Source organism: Taurulus bubalis (genome assembly GCF_910589615.1).
Source record: "Taurulus bubalis genome assembly, chromosome: 9".
Taxonomy (NCBI): domain Eukaryota; kingdom Metazoa; phylum Chordata; class Actinopteri; order Perciformes; family Cottidae; genus Taurulus; species Taurulus bubalis.
In genome coordinates, this window is record NC_136597.1 from 27,079,255 (window position 1) to 27,094,049 (window position 14,795).

At 48.3% G+C, this 14,795-nt stretch overlaps 1 protein-coding gene across 1 annotated transcript; it reads right to left on the reverse strand.

The window, feature by feature from the left end:
- Positions 1-357: 357 nt before the first annotated feature.
- Positions 358-3,804, reverse strand: dusp6 (dual specificity phosphatase 6; the record flags this gene model as incomplete). Its single annotated transcript, XM_079223629.1, has 3 exons — positions 358-1,240; positions 2,675-3,112; positions 3,402-3,804. The coding sequence occupies 3 exons, from the start codon at positions 3,802-3,804 to the stop codon at positions 927-929; spliced, it is 1,155 nt and encodes a 384-aa protein (XP_079079755.1). The 3' UTR covers positions 358-926.
- Positions 3,805-14,795: the final 10,991 nt, after the last annotated feature.

Below are 14,795 nucleotides of genomic sequence, written 5' to 3' on the forward strand. Positions count from 1 at the left end.
TAAGGCAAGGTGACTTTGATTGGTGAGGATTGGGTGCAGAGACAAGGCCCGTCGGCAGAATTCACACGTAAAGCGATCATCAGAATATATTACACATGTACACATCTTTGCACAATTCATTCATGGAGAAGTTTTTTTTTTTTGGCATAATCAACTGAAACACACTGATCAATGCGCAGTGTGTTTGCTTACATGAAAGTAGAATATGAAACAAACGGGCTTAAACTAGAGCAAGGCTTTTGTACTGCATTGTCTTTTATATTATATAACATATATATATATATATATATATATATATTTTTATATATATATATATATATATATATATATATATATATTTATATATATACACGCCATAGAAATGTTTTTTGAAAAGACTCCACCGATGCAAAATGGAGTCCGGTGTGCAGAGAGCCGTCTGAAGCAGGCAAGTCTTCACAGAAGACGAGGGAGGCGCCGCTCCCTGACGCCCTGGGAGCCAGCGCTGGACCCCAAGGCTAAAATCATTTAAAAAATAAAAAAAAGAGTTTCATTTTCAATGTCTGTCCAGTTTGAACAATCGTGTCTCTTTGGCACACGAGCCCAGGAGCTTTGAAGCATCAGCTGTCCAACGAACCACGTTTCAGGTTTTCCTCAAGATGACAAAAAGAGGTACAAGACCTCAGGAGTCCCGACAAGCGACGCGTAAGATGGACGAAGGCATCTTTGCTCTTCCTCGCTGTCTTCGTCTCCGTCACTGTCTCTCCTCAGCGGCTGCGACGGTCGCCGGCGGCGGTCGCCCCGCGTCAATAAGGCCGAGCGCCCCTCGGTCTCACGGCAGACGGGCCGGAAAACCAGAGAAAACCGTTTGCAGCTTTTTCCCAAAAAAAAGGGGAGGCCCAACGAGAAAGCCTCCGGCGAGGAGCGGCGGTCACGCGGCCCGGCCCTCACGTGGACTCCAGGGGGTCGAGCTGGAAGACGTTGTGGTTGGTCGGGGTGGTGAAGTACAGCTGCTGGCTGGGCGGCGCGATGCGGTTGTCGCACGGGCTCTTGAGGCCCAGCGTGCGCTCGAAGTCCAGCAGCTGGCCCATGAAGTTGAAGTTGGGCGAGATGTTGGACTTCTTCATCTTCACGATGTCGTAGGCGTCGTTCATGGACAGGTTGAGCTTCTGCATCAGGTAGGCCACCGTCACCGTGACCGAGCGGCTGATGCCCGCCAGGCAGTGGACCAGGACGCCGCACTTCTGGCCTCGAGCCTCGTCTGGTGGGGAGAGAAGGGGGAAACGTTAGGGACCTCTTCCGGGACAACACAGCAGAGTTAGGGCAACAAAAAACTAATTCATCAAATGTTTAGTCAATAAAATGCCAGAAAAGTTCACAGTGGGATGCTCAATTTGCTTTAAAAATCATTTAAAGGAGCAGTGTGCAGGATTTGACGCCATCTAGTGGTGAGGTTGCAGATTGCAACCGACTAAAAACCGCTCAACTTTGGCCTTCGCAAGTCTCGGAGAACTACGGTGGCCTGCAGGGTAGATGCGTAGAAAGCGAGTGGGCCCAATACAGAGCCGTGTTGGGTTTGTCCGCTCTGGGCCACTGTAGAAACATGGCGGACTCCACATGAGAACGCAACGGTTCTCAATTTCAAGCGGTGAAACACGGACAAAATGCATGAATAACTAAACACACTCGTCCTCCTTTACCAGTGATGAAATGTGCTCCTCCCCCTTTCCTCCACACAGACAGAACAAAGCTTGTGATAAACATTAAAGTCAGGGCTCCAGGGAGCGAGAGCAGCGGAAGTTATTATCCTGGTATCTCCAGTCAGTCAGTCAACACACAAAACACAGCAAACATTCGTTCCTCTGTGTTTTGGGGGGAGTTGAGTATTACGGTCTATTAAACCGTTCTCCTGCCGGCCGGGTTCACTCTGACAATGGTGCCGTTTGGCCGTGTAAACGCAGGAGTCATGAGGGCCAACAGGATGTCAACAGCCCGTAAATGGCTCCTTTTGTAATGTGCAGAGGGAGAGGGAGGGCAATGCCATGTCCTAGATTACTCTCAATGCCACTTCCTTCCTGTTGCGCTCCAATTACCGCCCTCCCCTCGTTCACTCTCTCCCCCTCTCCGCTCTCCGGTTTCAACGCCGCCCTTTGTGCCGGCAATTACACAAGAGGCCGGACGGCTCCCATTGAAGACCAGCCATGTGGAGGACGGGGCAGACTGGTCCTCCTCAAAAAGACCCGTCCTGTAATCTCTCCGGCACAAAGGGAACCTGGAGAACTTCCTGCCGGTTATAAGGCCGTGTCCCGCTAATAAGATCACGGCTATCTGCTGCCCACTTCCCTCTGTCTGCACTCACACCTCTCTCTGCTGAGGGGTGAGGTGTGTGTGTGCGTGCGTGCGTGCGTGCGTGCGTGCGTGCGTGCGTGCGTGTGTGTGTGTGTGTGTGTGTGTGTGTGTGTGGTGATTAGTCGAATAATCAGTCGCTTCCTGCTTCTTAAATGTGAGGATGTTTGCTTCCCGTCACGTGTTTGACTTTTAAACTGCTGGTCAGACAAAAACAAGCAACCTGACGTTGTTTTCCACAGTTTTCTGGCATTTTACAACTTAAAAACATGCTCATTTCCCTTTTCTTTTGTTCAATCCCCAGTGGAGTCAGTCTGTATTTGCCCTCCAGCCCCTCCTGATCACTCACCGATGAAGCCGATGGCCTCGGGGAAGAACTGCGACAGGTTCTGGCTCCAGTGGTCCGAGATGGGGATCTGCTTGTACTTGAACTCCCCCGCGTTCTCGAAGAGGTTGGGCAGGTTGGGGGTGACGTTGAGGATGTACTTGATGCCGTACTCCTCCAGCACGTCCAGGTTGGTGGAGTCCTTGGCGCAGCCCAGGTACAGGTGCGGCAGGATCTCCACCGGGAAGGAGGAGGGCTGCGGGTTGGACAGCGGGCTGCCGTCAGAGTCCGTGGCGCTGCTCGGCTCCCGGTCGATGTCCGACTCGATGTCGGAGGAGTCGGAGCTGATGCGCAGCCCGCCGAGGCCCAGCACGTGCGCGGTGGGGGAGCTGGTGTTGGAGCAGCCGTCCAGGTTGGTCTCGCACAGACCCGGGTACTCGGCCTGGAATTTACTGAAGCCACCTGGAGATTAAAAAGATAAGAAAATGCATGAGCGCGAGTTCTGCAAAAATAATAATAAAGGGGGGAGGGGGGCGTTATGCTTGCATAAAAGGCTGCATATTGTTTTTTTTGTTTTTTTTTCTGCAAACAGTTATGTGTCCACTGCAAATTCAGGATGTTTTTTAAACTGTCAACAACTCCAATGACAACACTGGAGCGCGCGCCTCCGCCTCTGCATGCGCACCACCCCGCGGCTTGTGAATGAGTGAACGAGCCGTAGCATTAAAGTGTGAATGAAGCCCGCGCTCACCCTCCAGGTAGTAGGCCTTGTAGCCCTCGTCCTTCATCCTCCGCAGCAGCAGCCCCAGCACGGAGCCGCCGTCCACGTTCTCGTTCCACTCGCGGCTGTACTCGTCGTACAGCACGATGGTGTCCGTCTTGCAGCGGCGCACGAACTTCTCCCGGTCCTCCCCGTCGGAGAGCAGCGAGCGCACGGGCAGGTTCCCCTTCTTGAGGCGGCGCAGCATGAGGCTCGGGATGGCCACGTTGATGGCCGCGTCGACGTGAGAGGACTCGTAGAGCTCCTGCGCCCGGCAGTCCATCACCAGCAGCCCGGCGCGGCGCGTCTCCAGCTGCTCCCGCAGCCAGCCCACCGTCTTGCTGATCGCCATTACCGAGTCGAGCTGGAGGACGGGCTTCAGCTTGTCGAGCATTTAAAGGCTTGTTGGAGGAGGAAAAAGGGCGAATGGGCTTTTTTGGAAACCCCCCCAAAAAAGAGACTGGATGCGTGTCCTTTGCTCGGAGGACTCCGCAGAAGAAGAAAGATATAAAAGTGCAAAAGGAAAAATCTCAGTCCAGAAATCCTCCAATGCGCTCCCGTGCGCGTGGGTTCCCTTCAGACTCCAACCGTGCACGCGTCGGTCCGGAGAGAGCGAGAGAGAGAGAGCGAGAGAGAGAGAGCTCCGCGGTATTTATCAATGAGTGCTCGCGCTCTTACGTAACCTCCTCGGCTCGCGCTCTGGTTTCTGGGAGAAGCTCCGCGCGCTGCTGCTGTCTCTGGTGTGAGCGGGCGGGAGGAAGCGCGTCCTATTTGTGCGCGTGTGTCGCTGCTGTCTGCGGTGTGAGGCGACGCTGCGGCGTCCGCTCTCTCTCTCTCTCTCTCTCTCTCTCTCTCTCTGCTGAATGGCTACACCGGGGAGGAGGCGTTTCCCTTCGGATACATTATGTCGGCCTCGGCCAATCAGAGGAGACCCCGGCGGCGGTCGCCCTGGAAACGGGGGCCGGATGGAACGTCCCTCCCTCCCCCTCCTCCCCCCCTCCCTCCCCGTTGTTGATGAATTGTTAATGAGTTTGTCATTCACAAAAAAACGGAGAGGAATTTCCGCTCCGGATCAAGTGAGTGCAAACAAACAGAAGAACTGCGGGGAGAAGGAAGGAAGAGAGGGAGGGAGGGAGGGAGGGAGAGAGGGAGGGAGGGAGAGTATCACATGAGAGTGTTATGGGCTAGAGAATAATATACTTTACATTATTTAGTTTGGCTGAACTTTTAGTAAGTTCAAGTTGAGAACTTTTAGAAAGAAAATTGCTGTTCCAATATTATTATAACAAGAGATCATAGAATAAATAAAGTACAGTATATATTATATATATATGTGTGTATTTTATTCATACTTATTCTCATCTGAAGAGTTGACTGCTTGTTCCCTTATTTCATCCTAAGTGTCTTTGAGAACTCTTTTGAATCTGCTGTATTGTTATAAAATAATAACAATTATTATTATTATTACTATTTTATTATAATGTATGATACTCCTGGATTTCAATGTACAGTGATATAAATAAGTCAAATGAAATAAAACAAAATATTAAAAATGAAATTTAAAATTTGAAAATGTTTTTTTTGTTTTTTCATACATCCATACATGGATAGTGATTATAAGTGTGACTGAGTTTCTGCTGGAAAACAGAGCATGAAAGAAACCATTCAGTATTTTAAAGCAGACCTTCATCCTTCTGCTTCCTTCATTTGATCTACTTTTTCTTTTTTCTTTTTTTCTTACCCAAGACACTAATCCACCTTTATTCAGCGCTCCTCTCTCCCGTGCAGACGCCTCCGTCTCTGAGCATCCAGCTCTCTGCTCCTGCAGCGTCTGAATGGGCGGCATGTGAAATCATAACACGGGTTGGATAACACGGCTGTGACTTTGTGAGCAACACAACTAGCTGCAGCTATTTCTGTCCTGCAGCCTTCACCGGACTGAGAGGCTCGTGTGGGAGGTGGAGCAGCAACAGTCTCTCTCTCCAGCAGGAGAATAGCACTGAGATGCAGCTGTAAAACAGATATATGTATATGCATGTCTCCATGTGGAACAGGCCTTCGCAACTAGAATGAATAGAATATTTGTGTATTTATGTTTATGTTCTCCCTCTGAGGACATGAAGCAACATCAAGATATGTGTTCAGATGCTGCAACACCTTAGTTTTCCTTCAGCAAAATACTGAACATGATCAGAGTTGTTCTTCAGAGAGCGTACAGGTTTGCAGCTTTAGCACCAAACACTCACAGGACGAGGAGCCACGCCCACAGGAACGCCTCTCCAATGTGGTTTGATGAAACGTGAAACGTGACAGCAAAGTTAAATTATTCCTTTAAACAATAACCTAAATGACCAAATTTGGCTGTCCTCCCAACACGATGCTTCATATGATGCATGTTCCTGTTGCTCACTGACATGCAACATATGTCTGAAAGGCAAACACTTTAAAGAGTAAATACAGACAGACGTTTGGCTTCTGGGATGTTTTCTGTGGGTCAAGCCGCCACTTTTTGTCAAATATTTAGATGGATTGCCATGAAATGTGCTGCAGATATCCAAAGTGCTCAGGTGATGTTTCCCCAGACAACCAGCAGAGTCCAGTGCATTTCCTTTACCTCACGTAATGCTGCAAACTCTTGCGTTCACACTTACATTTTGGCAAGTTAAACAAATGAGATATAAAGGGTTAATGAGTGAGCTGTGGAGGTGCTGGAAGGAAGATGCAGTCCAGCGGTTTCTTCTTTAATGAAGCTAATCAGCTAGCTTCACATTCATCAGAGAGGCTTTAAAGGGGCATTCCTTAAGGATGCCGTCATGGTTGATTTGTCATTTGTATTTGAGTAAAAACAAGAAAGTTGTGCGTCGAATTTAACAGTCTGGAGTCTTTTGTCGATACGCAGATCTGTGTGCAGAGATGAATCTTCTTGTGAGAATGTAACTGAAGGAAACTGTTCCCGCCAAAAAACGCAGAGCTTATAATAGCGTAATACTGCGAATATATGAATATTGCAATACTTTCATCAGCGTAACTCATCGATCGTGACTTAAACTTACATTCATTTGCAGATTCTGGCGGCCCCTGTGGACAAAAGCGGTAGTGTTTCTGAAAACCTCTTATTTTACCACCAAGTTCATTTATGTAAACCAACGTCATCAAGATCACTTCAAGGAGTGTAAATGTGAAACGTACGGAACGCGCAGACCATGAACGTATTTCACTTCCTACCACACACACACACACACACACACACACACACACACACACACACACACACACACACACACACACACACACCTGTCTCTCTCTCTCTCTCTCAAGACCAGACAGACGCCCGTCTCTTGCCTCACATCCTGCCTTTCTTTGTGTGTGTGTTATTTTGTTGTTGTTGTTGCATCCCAGTGTCTCTGTGTTGCGTTAGCATATGAAGTGTGTTGCGCCCCCCCCCCCCCCTCCCTCCACCCCCCTCCCCCCTAGCGTGACAGGAGGCAAGCTGTTTCTATTCACCTTCAAATGGACCCTGCTCTCTTTCAGCGGCAGCCTTCCTCCCTCTCTTCCTCCTCCTCCTCTTCCTCCTCCTCCCCGCCGCTCACCCTATTCTCCTGCCTCTGACCCCCTCTCCCCCTTCCTCCCTCACCCGTTGTTTCCCTTCATCCCCCTCTCTTTGTCCCTGTCATCTGCCTTCGCCCTCCGAACACGCGAGATATGTCAGAGAAAGCGTTTCTCTTTGGACCGAAAGCGCTGAACACCACGCGAGGCGTCGCCACGCGAGGCGTCGCCACGCGAGGCGTCGCCACGCGAGGCGTCGCCACGCGAGGCGTCGCCACGCGAGGCGTCGCCACGCGAGGCGTCGCCACGCGAGGCGTCGCCACGCGAGGCGTCGCCACGCGAGGCGTCGCCACGCGAGGCGTCGCCACGCGGCCGCACGAGAGAGCAACTCACTTCCTCTCCTTCTCCCACCGACAGACATCGTCTCTGACTTGATTACGGACGCACAAAAGGAAAAGAGTGGTTCCTGTGTGGAGAAGTGAAAGGGGCGAAGGACCATTTTCACACATAAATTAGCCGACATTATGTGTTTTAATCGCGGGGAAAGTTCCTAAAAATAGGCGAAAGTGAACGCCGCTGAAGAGCAACATTTGAAGAGATTCAGTTCTCCACTACTGACGCAAACTTTGACCCTCACACAAAACAATGCTTGCAGGTTTTAGGGGAAAATCCGTTAAAATAGGTGTTGGCCTTTCTGTTTCTCTTCCTGGAACGCCTTAAAAACCGGGTCGTAAACTGTGGTCACTTCTTCTTTTAGTCTTTCTTTGATTTTCGAGGTAAAATGACCGTTTCCGTCAAAAGAAACGAAAGCTCTCTAAACCCTTCGTCATGTGACCTCGCCCTCTAAACCCGTCGTCATGTGACCTCGCCCTCTAAACCCGTCGTCATGTGACCTCGCCCTCTAAACCCGTCGTCATGTGACCTCGCCCTCTAAACCCGTCATCATGTGACCTCGCCCTCTAAACCCGTCGTCATGTGACCTCGCCCTCTAAACCCGTCGTCATGTGACCTCGCCCTCTAAACCCGTCGTCATGTGACCTCGCCCTCTAAACCCGTCGTCATGTGACCTCGTCCTCTAAACCCGTCGTCATGTGACCTCGCCCTCTAAACCCGTCGTCATGTGACCTCGTCCTCTAAACCCGTCGTCATGTGACCTCGCCCTCTAAACCCGTCGTCATGTGACCTCGCCCTCTAAACCCGTCGTCATGTGACCTCGTCCTCTAAACCCGTCGTCATGTGACCTCGCCCTCTAAACCCGTCGTCATGTGACCTCGCCCTCTAAACCCGTCGTCATGTGACCTCGCCCTCTAAACCCGTCGTCATGTGACCTCGCCCTCTAAACCCGTCGTCATGTGACCTCGCCCTCTAAACCCGTCGTCATGTGACCTCGCCCTCTAAACCCGTCGTCATGTGACCTCGCCCTCTAAACCCGTCGTCATGTGACCTCGCCCTCTAAACCCGTCGTCATGTGACCTCGTCCTCTAAACCCGTCGTCATGTGACCTCGCCCTTTAAACCCGTCGTCATGTGACCTCGCCCTCTAAACCCGTCGTCATGTGACCTCGCCCTCTAAACCCGTCGTCATGTGACCTCGCCCTCTAAACCCGTCGTCATGTGACCTCGCCCTCTAAACCCGTCGTCATGTGACCTCGCCCTCTAAACCCGTCGTCATGTGACCTCGCCCTCTAAACCCGTCTTCATGTGACCTCGCCCTCTAAACCCGTCGTCATGTGACCTCGCCCTCTAAACCCGTCGTCATGTGACCTCGCCCTCTAAACCCGTCGTCATGTGACCTCGCCCTCTAAACCCGTCGTCATGTGACCTCGCCCTCTAAACCCGTCGTCATGTGACCTCGCCCTCTAAACCCGTCGTCATGTGACCTCGCCCTCTAAACCCGTCGTCATGTGACCTCGCCCTCTAAACCCGTCGTCATGTGACCTCGCCCTCTAAACCCGTCGTCATGTGACCTCGCCCTCTAAACCGGGATTCCTTAACGTCTCAGGTCGGATCGTTCCTCATCCATCAACTCGTTTTCCGCCTCGTTGGCGCCGGATTTCTCTGGATTCTACTTCTGGAAAACCTTTTCTTTCTTTCTTTCTTTCCCTCTCCGTCCAATTCATGCTGTGAAATGTTTCTGACACCAGAACACGCGTGAAAAAAATACATTTTGCATCGTTTGTTTGTTTGTTTGTTTGTTGGCTACATCTGTTTCATTTTGATAGTCCATTTAATTGAATAGTATTATTATATTATATTTGTTGTATGTATTGTGCATTTTTCTTATTATTGTGTTCTATTTTTGTATATATTGTGCATTTTTTTTATTTTAATGTATAAATGCTGCTGTCGTGAGAAAAATTCTATCTCTCCATCATCCATCCATCTATCATCCCTCCATCTATCTCTCCATCTCTCTACATTTCCATACAGACTGACTCAGTGATTGAAGCTAAATGAGTGGAATGAGCTTTCATTTCAAGGTGGACAGAAAGAAAGGCAGGAGTTCAGAGGTCAGTGACGCTCCTCATGATCTCCTTAGTAGCTGCTGGGTAGCAGACTCAGAGGATGGGATCCAGGTGAGAGGGACTTCTCCGTTAATGCACCTCCATCATCTTCTTGCCTCCGGCTGCTCGTCTCAGACGGGGAAATCCTTTTGTCCTCAAACAAAGACTCACCACATGCACTAATCGGGACTGGAGCTAGACCTGTCTGCGGCTGGTGTGTGTGTGTGTGTGTGTGTGTGTGTGTGTGTGGCCTACCATGACATTATCACGTGAGAACGACTGAAAGACACCGCTGGGTTGCAGAAAGTCCGAAAGTCGCCGCATGAAGCAACAGGACGTGGGTCCGAGGTGGAAAGAGGAAACTGGGTGAGAAGTGATAGATACCACGACTGCAGACACACAATGAGAACACACACACACACACACACACACACACACACACACACACACACGGGGGAACAACCCAGTTTATGTAGAGTCGATATTATCTCATCACATGTGGAAACGCCAATGTTGTTCCTCTTTTCCTATGTGACGCATGTTGAGGTAAATATATAATACATCAAATCAATAGGGAATTAGACAATTATTATCATTTATTAACATACAAAACATACAAATAATACGTTCCCATTTATGCCACAGGACTCCGTTGACAGAAACACTTTCACCTCGCTGATCAACACACGAAACTAAATAAAAATCATCAGAAACAACTTATTACCGATTTACTTTCTATTCTATTTGTTGTATATATTGTTCATTTTTGTTATTATTCTGTTCTGTGTTGGAATATATTGTTCATTTTTGTTATTATTCTGTTCTGTGTTGGTATATATTGTTCATTTTTGTTTAAACAATGTGCCGAAACTGTCTCAAACATGTGTTTGTTTTCAATAATTTCTTTCAAAGTTTTACCAATCACCAACTCTGGTTTGAGAGTTTGGAAGAGAAACTGAAAAATCTAATTAGAAAACAAAAGAAGTCTCAACCTCAACATGTTCCCTTTTCACTAACACTGTTTTTCTGCCATGTTGCCAGAAAGAAGAGAAGAACAAGTCACTCGTCTACTAGCTGTTTTTCAGTGAAAAAAGTTCTATCGCTCTTATTGTCCAATAAACAGTGTTTGTTTATTAAACACAAGTGTGTGAGGGTGAAAAGTCAGCAATCGAGAGCTGAACGTCCTCAAAAGTTCTTCTTCTTCTTCTTCTTCTTCTTCTTCTTCTTCTTCTTCTTCTTCTTCTTCTTCTTCTTCTTCTTCTTCTTCTTCTTCTTCTTCTTCTTCTTCTTCTTCTTCTTCTTCTTCTTCTTCTTCTTCTTCTTCTTCTTCTTCTTCTTCTTCTTCTTCTTCTTCTTCTTCTTCTTCTTCTTCTTCTTCTTCCCGCAGGAATCTGACCCTGAAGGTCGTTTCTGGGGACCCTGCATGATGTCATCTCCATCTTCTTCCCCGGCGTGCAGGTCACATGGAGACCGGTTCACCAGCGGCTAGGTTCCCTCTCAATAACTCCACAGACACGCTGGTGTGAGAGGGAAACGTTGCTGGTGACACAACCCGTCTCCTCCACCCCCATTCACGTGTTAATCAAAGGACCATTTACACCTACAACACCTGGGGACTGGGCACACACACACACACACACACACACACACACACCGATGTAGACAAGTTGGCGCGCATGTTTCCTGTGTTGTGCAAGCGTGCGCGTGCACCTATTTCCTGTGTTGCACAGGGCAGTGTGTGTGTGTGTGTGTGTTTTGTGAATCACCTCTCCTCTTCCCAGACAGCTGCGAGGGAAACCTATTTTATTTGCTTATAACAGTCGTGGTTTTAAACAGTTTAAAAATGTTTTTGTTGTAAATTGAAACAAAGCAAAACCTGGGGAGAAAAGTGCTAACACATTTTACAAGTTATATAACATGTCGTGTTTGTGTGTTGTTGTTGCATTGTCAGAGTGATACAGAAACTGATTTCCAGGGAGGTTCCCTCCAGCTGCTTCGTGACAGCACACAGACGCAGACACACACACACACACACACACACACACACACACACACGCCCTGGTCTGAGCTCGGTGAAGACAATGGCGGCTCCACTGTTATCAACAGCTCCATCACTCTGTCTCTGCTCTGCATCGCCTCAACGCTGTCTTGCTTCTGCATCTCTGTCTGTGAGTGTGTGTGTGTGTCTGTGTGTGTGTGTCTGTGTGTGTGTCTGTGTGTGTGTGTGAGTGTGTGTGTGTGTGTGTCTGTGTGTGTGAGCCCCACAGAGAGGATTTCCTCTCCACTGACACTGCACTTCCCTCTTGCCTCCGGACTCCTCTCTGTGTGTCACTCTGCGTCCGCATGCACGGAATCATGCACACGGACACATGCACACGGACACATGCACACGGACACATGCACACGGAATCATGCACACGGAATCATGCACACGGACACATGCACGGAATCATGCACACGGACACATGCACGGACTCATGCACACGGAATCATGCACACGGACACATGCACGGACACATGCACGGAATCATGCACACGGACACATGCACGGACACATGCACGGACACATGCACGGACACATGCACGGACTCATGCAAACGGACCCATGCACGGACTCATGCACGGACTCATGCACGGAATCATGCACACGGACACATGCACACGGAATCATGTGTTCGGTGTTGCCTTGTCGTCGTCTAGACTGAAGAGAAGTCATTGCATGAAAACACCACCACATCATCTGCATGCATCCTGATTTATAGTATTTAAGTATTCAGATTTCCTCTTCCTCTGCTTCCAGCTGCCGTCTACATGATGGATGGTGATGATTAAACTGGATCTTCTAGATGTTGGACGCCGCTGGTCGTCATCCCGTCACATCCGAGATGATTTGCCTCCCCACAGAGGGTTTGGGTCGGCTCCCATCATCAATCCACTCCACAGGGGCGGCTCCACAGGTGCTTTCTTTCTTTGTCGTGTCTTGATTTCAATGTGGACGCAGCAGCCGCCGCCTCGGGGAGCAACCGGGTTACAATGAGGCAATGCATCATGGGAGGAAAGTCAAAAACTAAAGTACAACCTCAGCCTATCATAGTTTAAAAATGTTTTTCCATATGTTCTCATGCATGAAAAGGCCCTTTAGCATCAGCACATTATTTCCTTATGAACGGTAACCGTGAGGTCTTTGTTCAAAAAGCATTAAATTTGAATTCAGTTCTTTTGTGTAGTTTTTTTTGGAGGAGAGGTGATATTTATTTTTCACGTGTTTACAGTATCACACAGGCTGTTGTCCAAAAGTGGAGCCGGAGACGGACGCTCGGCTTCATCTTATTTTGGAAACAAAAGCGTGTCTAGTGTTGCGGTCAGTGGGTTTTTATTGAAAAACACAAACACACTCCAGTGTGAGTACAAACTGTCCACTTGGATTTTGCTAAATCATTTTGAGGGTTTGTCATCACCAAAAGGCGATGAACTCGTTCCATCTGTTGGGAAGAAACGCTCCTTTTCATTGCAGACACGACTCATGACACACAGCCCTGGTGTGTGTTCCAGGACCAGGTGGTGGAAAAAGTAAAGGTGTGTTTCAGTGGGGACGGACATTCCTGCCGCTCGGCTCGCTTGACTTGTGCGGTCGAGTGAAAACAGGAAGCGTCGCACCGAAAGGGCGTCCTTCGAGAGCGGGTTAGCAAACAAACAGGCCCGCTGGAGACAGACGAGGACCAGCAAGAAGAAAACAGGAAACGTGTGTGTGTGTGTGTGTGTGTGTGTGTGTGTGTGTGTGTGTGTGTGTGTGTGTGTGTGTGTGTGTGTGTGTGTGTGTGTGCTACTTGCACTTGCACTACTTGCACTTTTTCGACTACTGTTGTTTTTAATTGTCTCTTGTCTCTGTTGTCTTTAATGTCTTTTTCATATTTATCTTGTTTATTGTATATTGTGTGTAAGAGCAAGACACAAATATAGGAGACAAATTCAATGTGTGTGTAAACACACATGGCCAATAAAGCTGATTCTGATTCTAACAGTGTGTGTGCTAACATTGTTTGTGCTAACATTGTTTGTGCTAACAGTGTTTGCGCTAAACATGGGTGTGCTAACAGTGTTTGTGCTAATAATGTGGGTGCTAACAATGTGTATGATAATAATGTGGGTGCTAACATTGTATGTGCTAACAAATTGTGTACTAACAATGTATGTGCTAACAATGTGTGCGCTAACAGTGTGTGCGAACAATGTGTGTGCTAACAGTGTGTGTGCTAACAGTGTGTGTGCTAACATTGTGTGTATTAACAATGTGTGTACTAACAATGTGTGTGTGCTAACAATGTGTGTGCTAACAGTGTGTGTGCTAACAATGTGTGTGCTAACAGTGGGTGTGCTAACAGTGTGTGTTCTAACATTGTGTGTGCTAACAATGTGGGTGCTAACAGTGTGTGTTCTAACAATGTGTGTGCTAACAGTATGTGTGCTAAGAATGTGTGCATTAAAAATGTGTGTGCTAACAGTGTGTGTGCGAACAATGTGTATGCTAACAATGTGTGTGCTAACAGTGTGTGCACTAACAATGTGTGTGCAAACAGTGTGTGTGCTAACAGTGTGTGTACTAACAATGTGTGTGCTAACAGAGTGTGTGCTAACAGTGTTTGTGCTAACAGTGTTTGTGCATGCTAACAGTGTGTGTGCTTTGAGACGGATCGGAGGAGAAACTATTGGAGGGATTGATTAACGATGTGTCCAAAGAAGGCCCTCTCTCTCTCTCTCTCTCTCTCTCTCTCTCTCTCTCTCTCTCTCTCTCTCTCTCTCTCTGGATCCACAATGTTTTTTTTTAGCAAAACATTGCAGACATTCCCTGAGAAGGGAGCGGGGCATCTTTCCATTTCTAAACAGCTGTGCAGACGTGTAGAGACGCCGGCCAGCGGACTCCGTGTACAGACAACCGTCAAAACAAGACTCTGGGACGTGTGCAAACTCGCCGGCTAAATCTGTGTTATTAAAAATGGAGTAGAATTCAGTGCCATCAAGGACTTGTACACACTTGTTCTTCTACATGCAATTCATCCCACGGTGTATTTTTAGCGGATTTTTGCAAGCCAGCCTGTTTTTCCGATCAGCTCCCATGTCGATTTGCTGCTAATTTTAAACTCGGCACGCCCTCCTTTCATTTCAGGATAATTTACATTCCCACAGCTTCATCTGCATCAGGACCACTACATTAACATATCTGGTCACCAACGTGTTGCTCTGGGTTTCTCTCCTTTGTAATTGTCCTCACACGCTAATTAGTTGCTGATGGTTTCACGTTAAAAACATTCCAGTGGCTTTCTTCTTGTCCAAGGAGG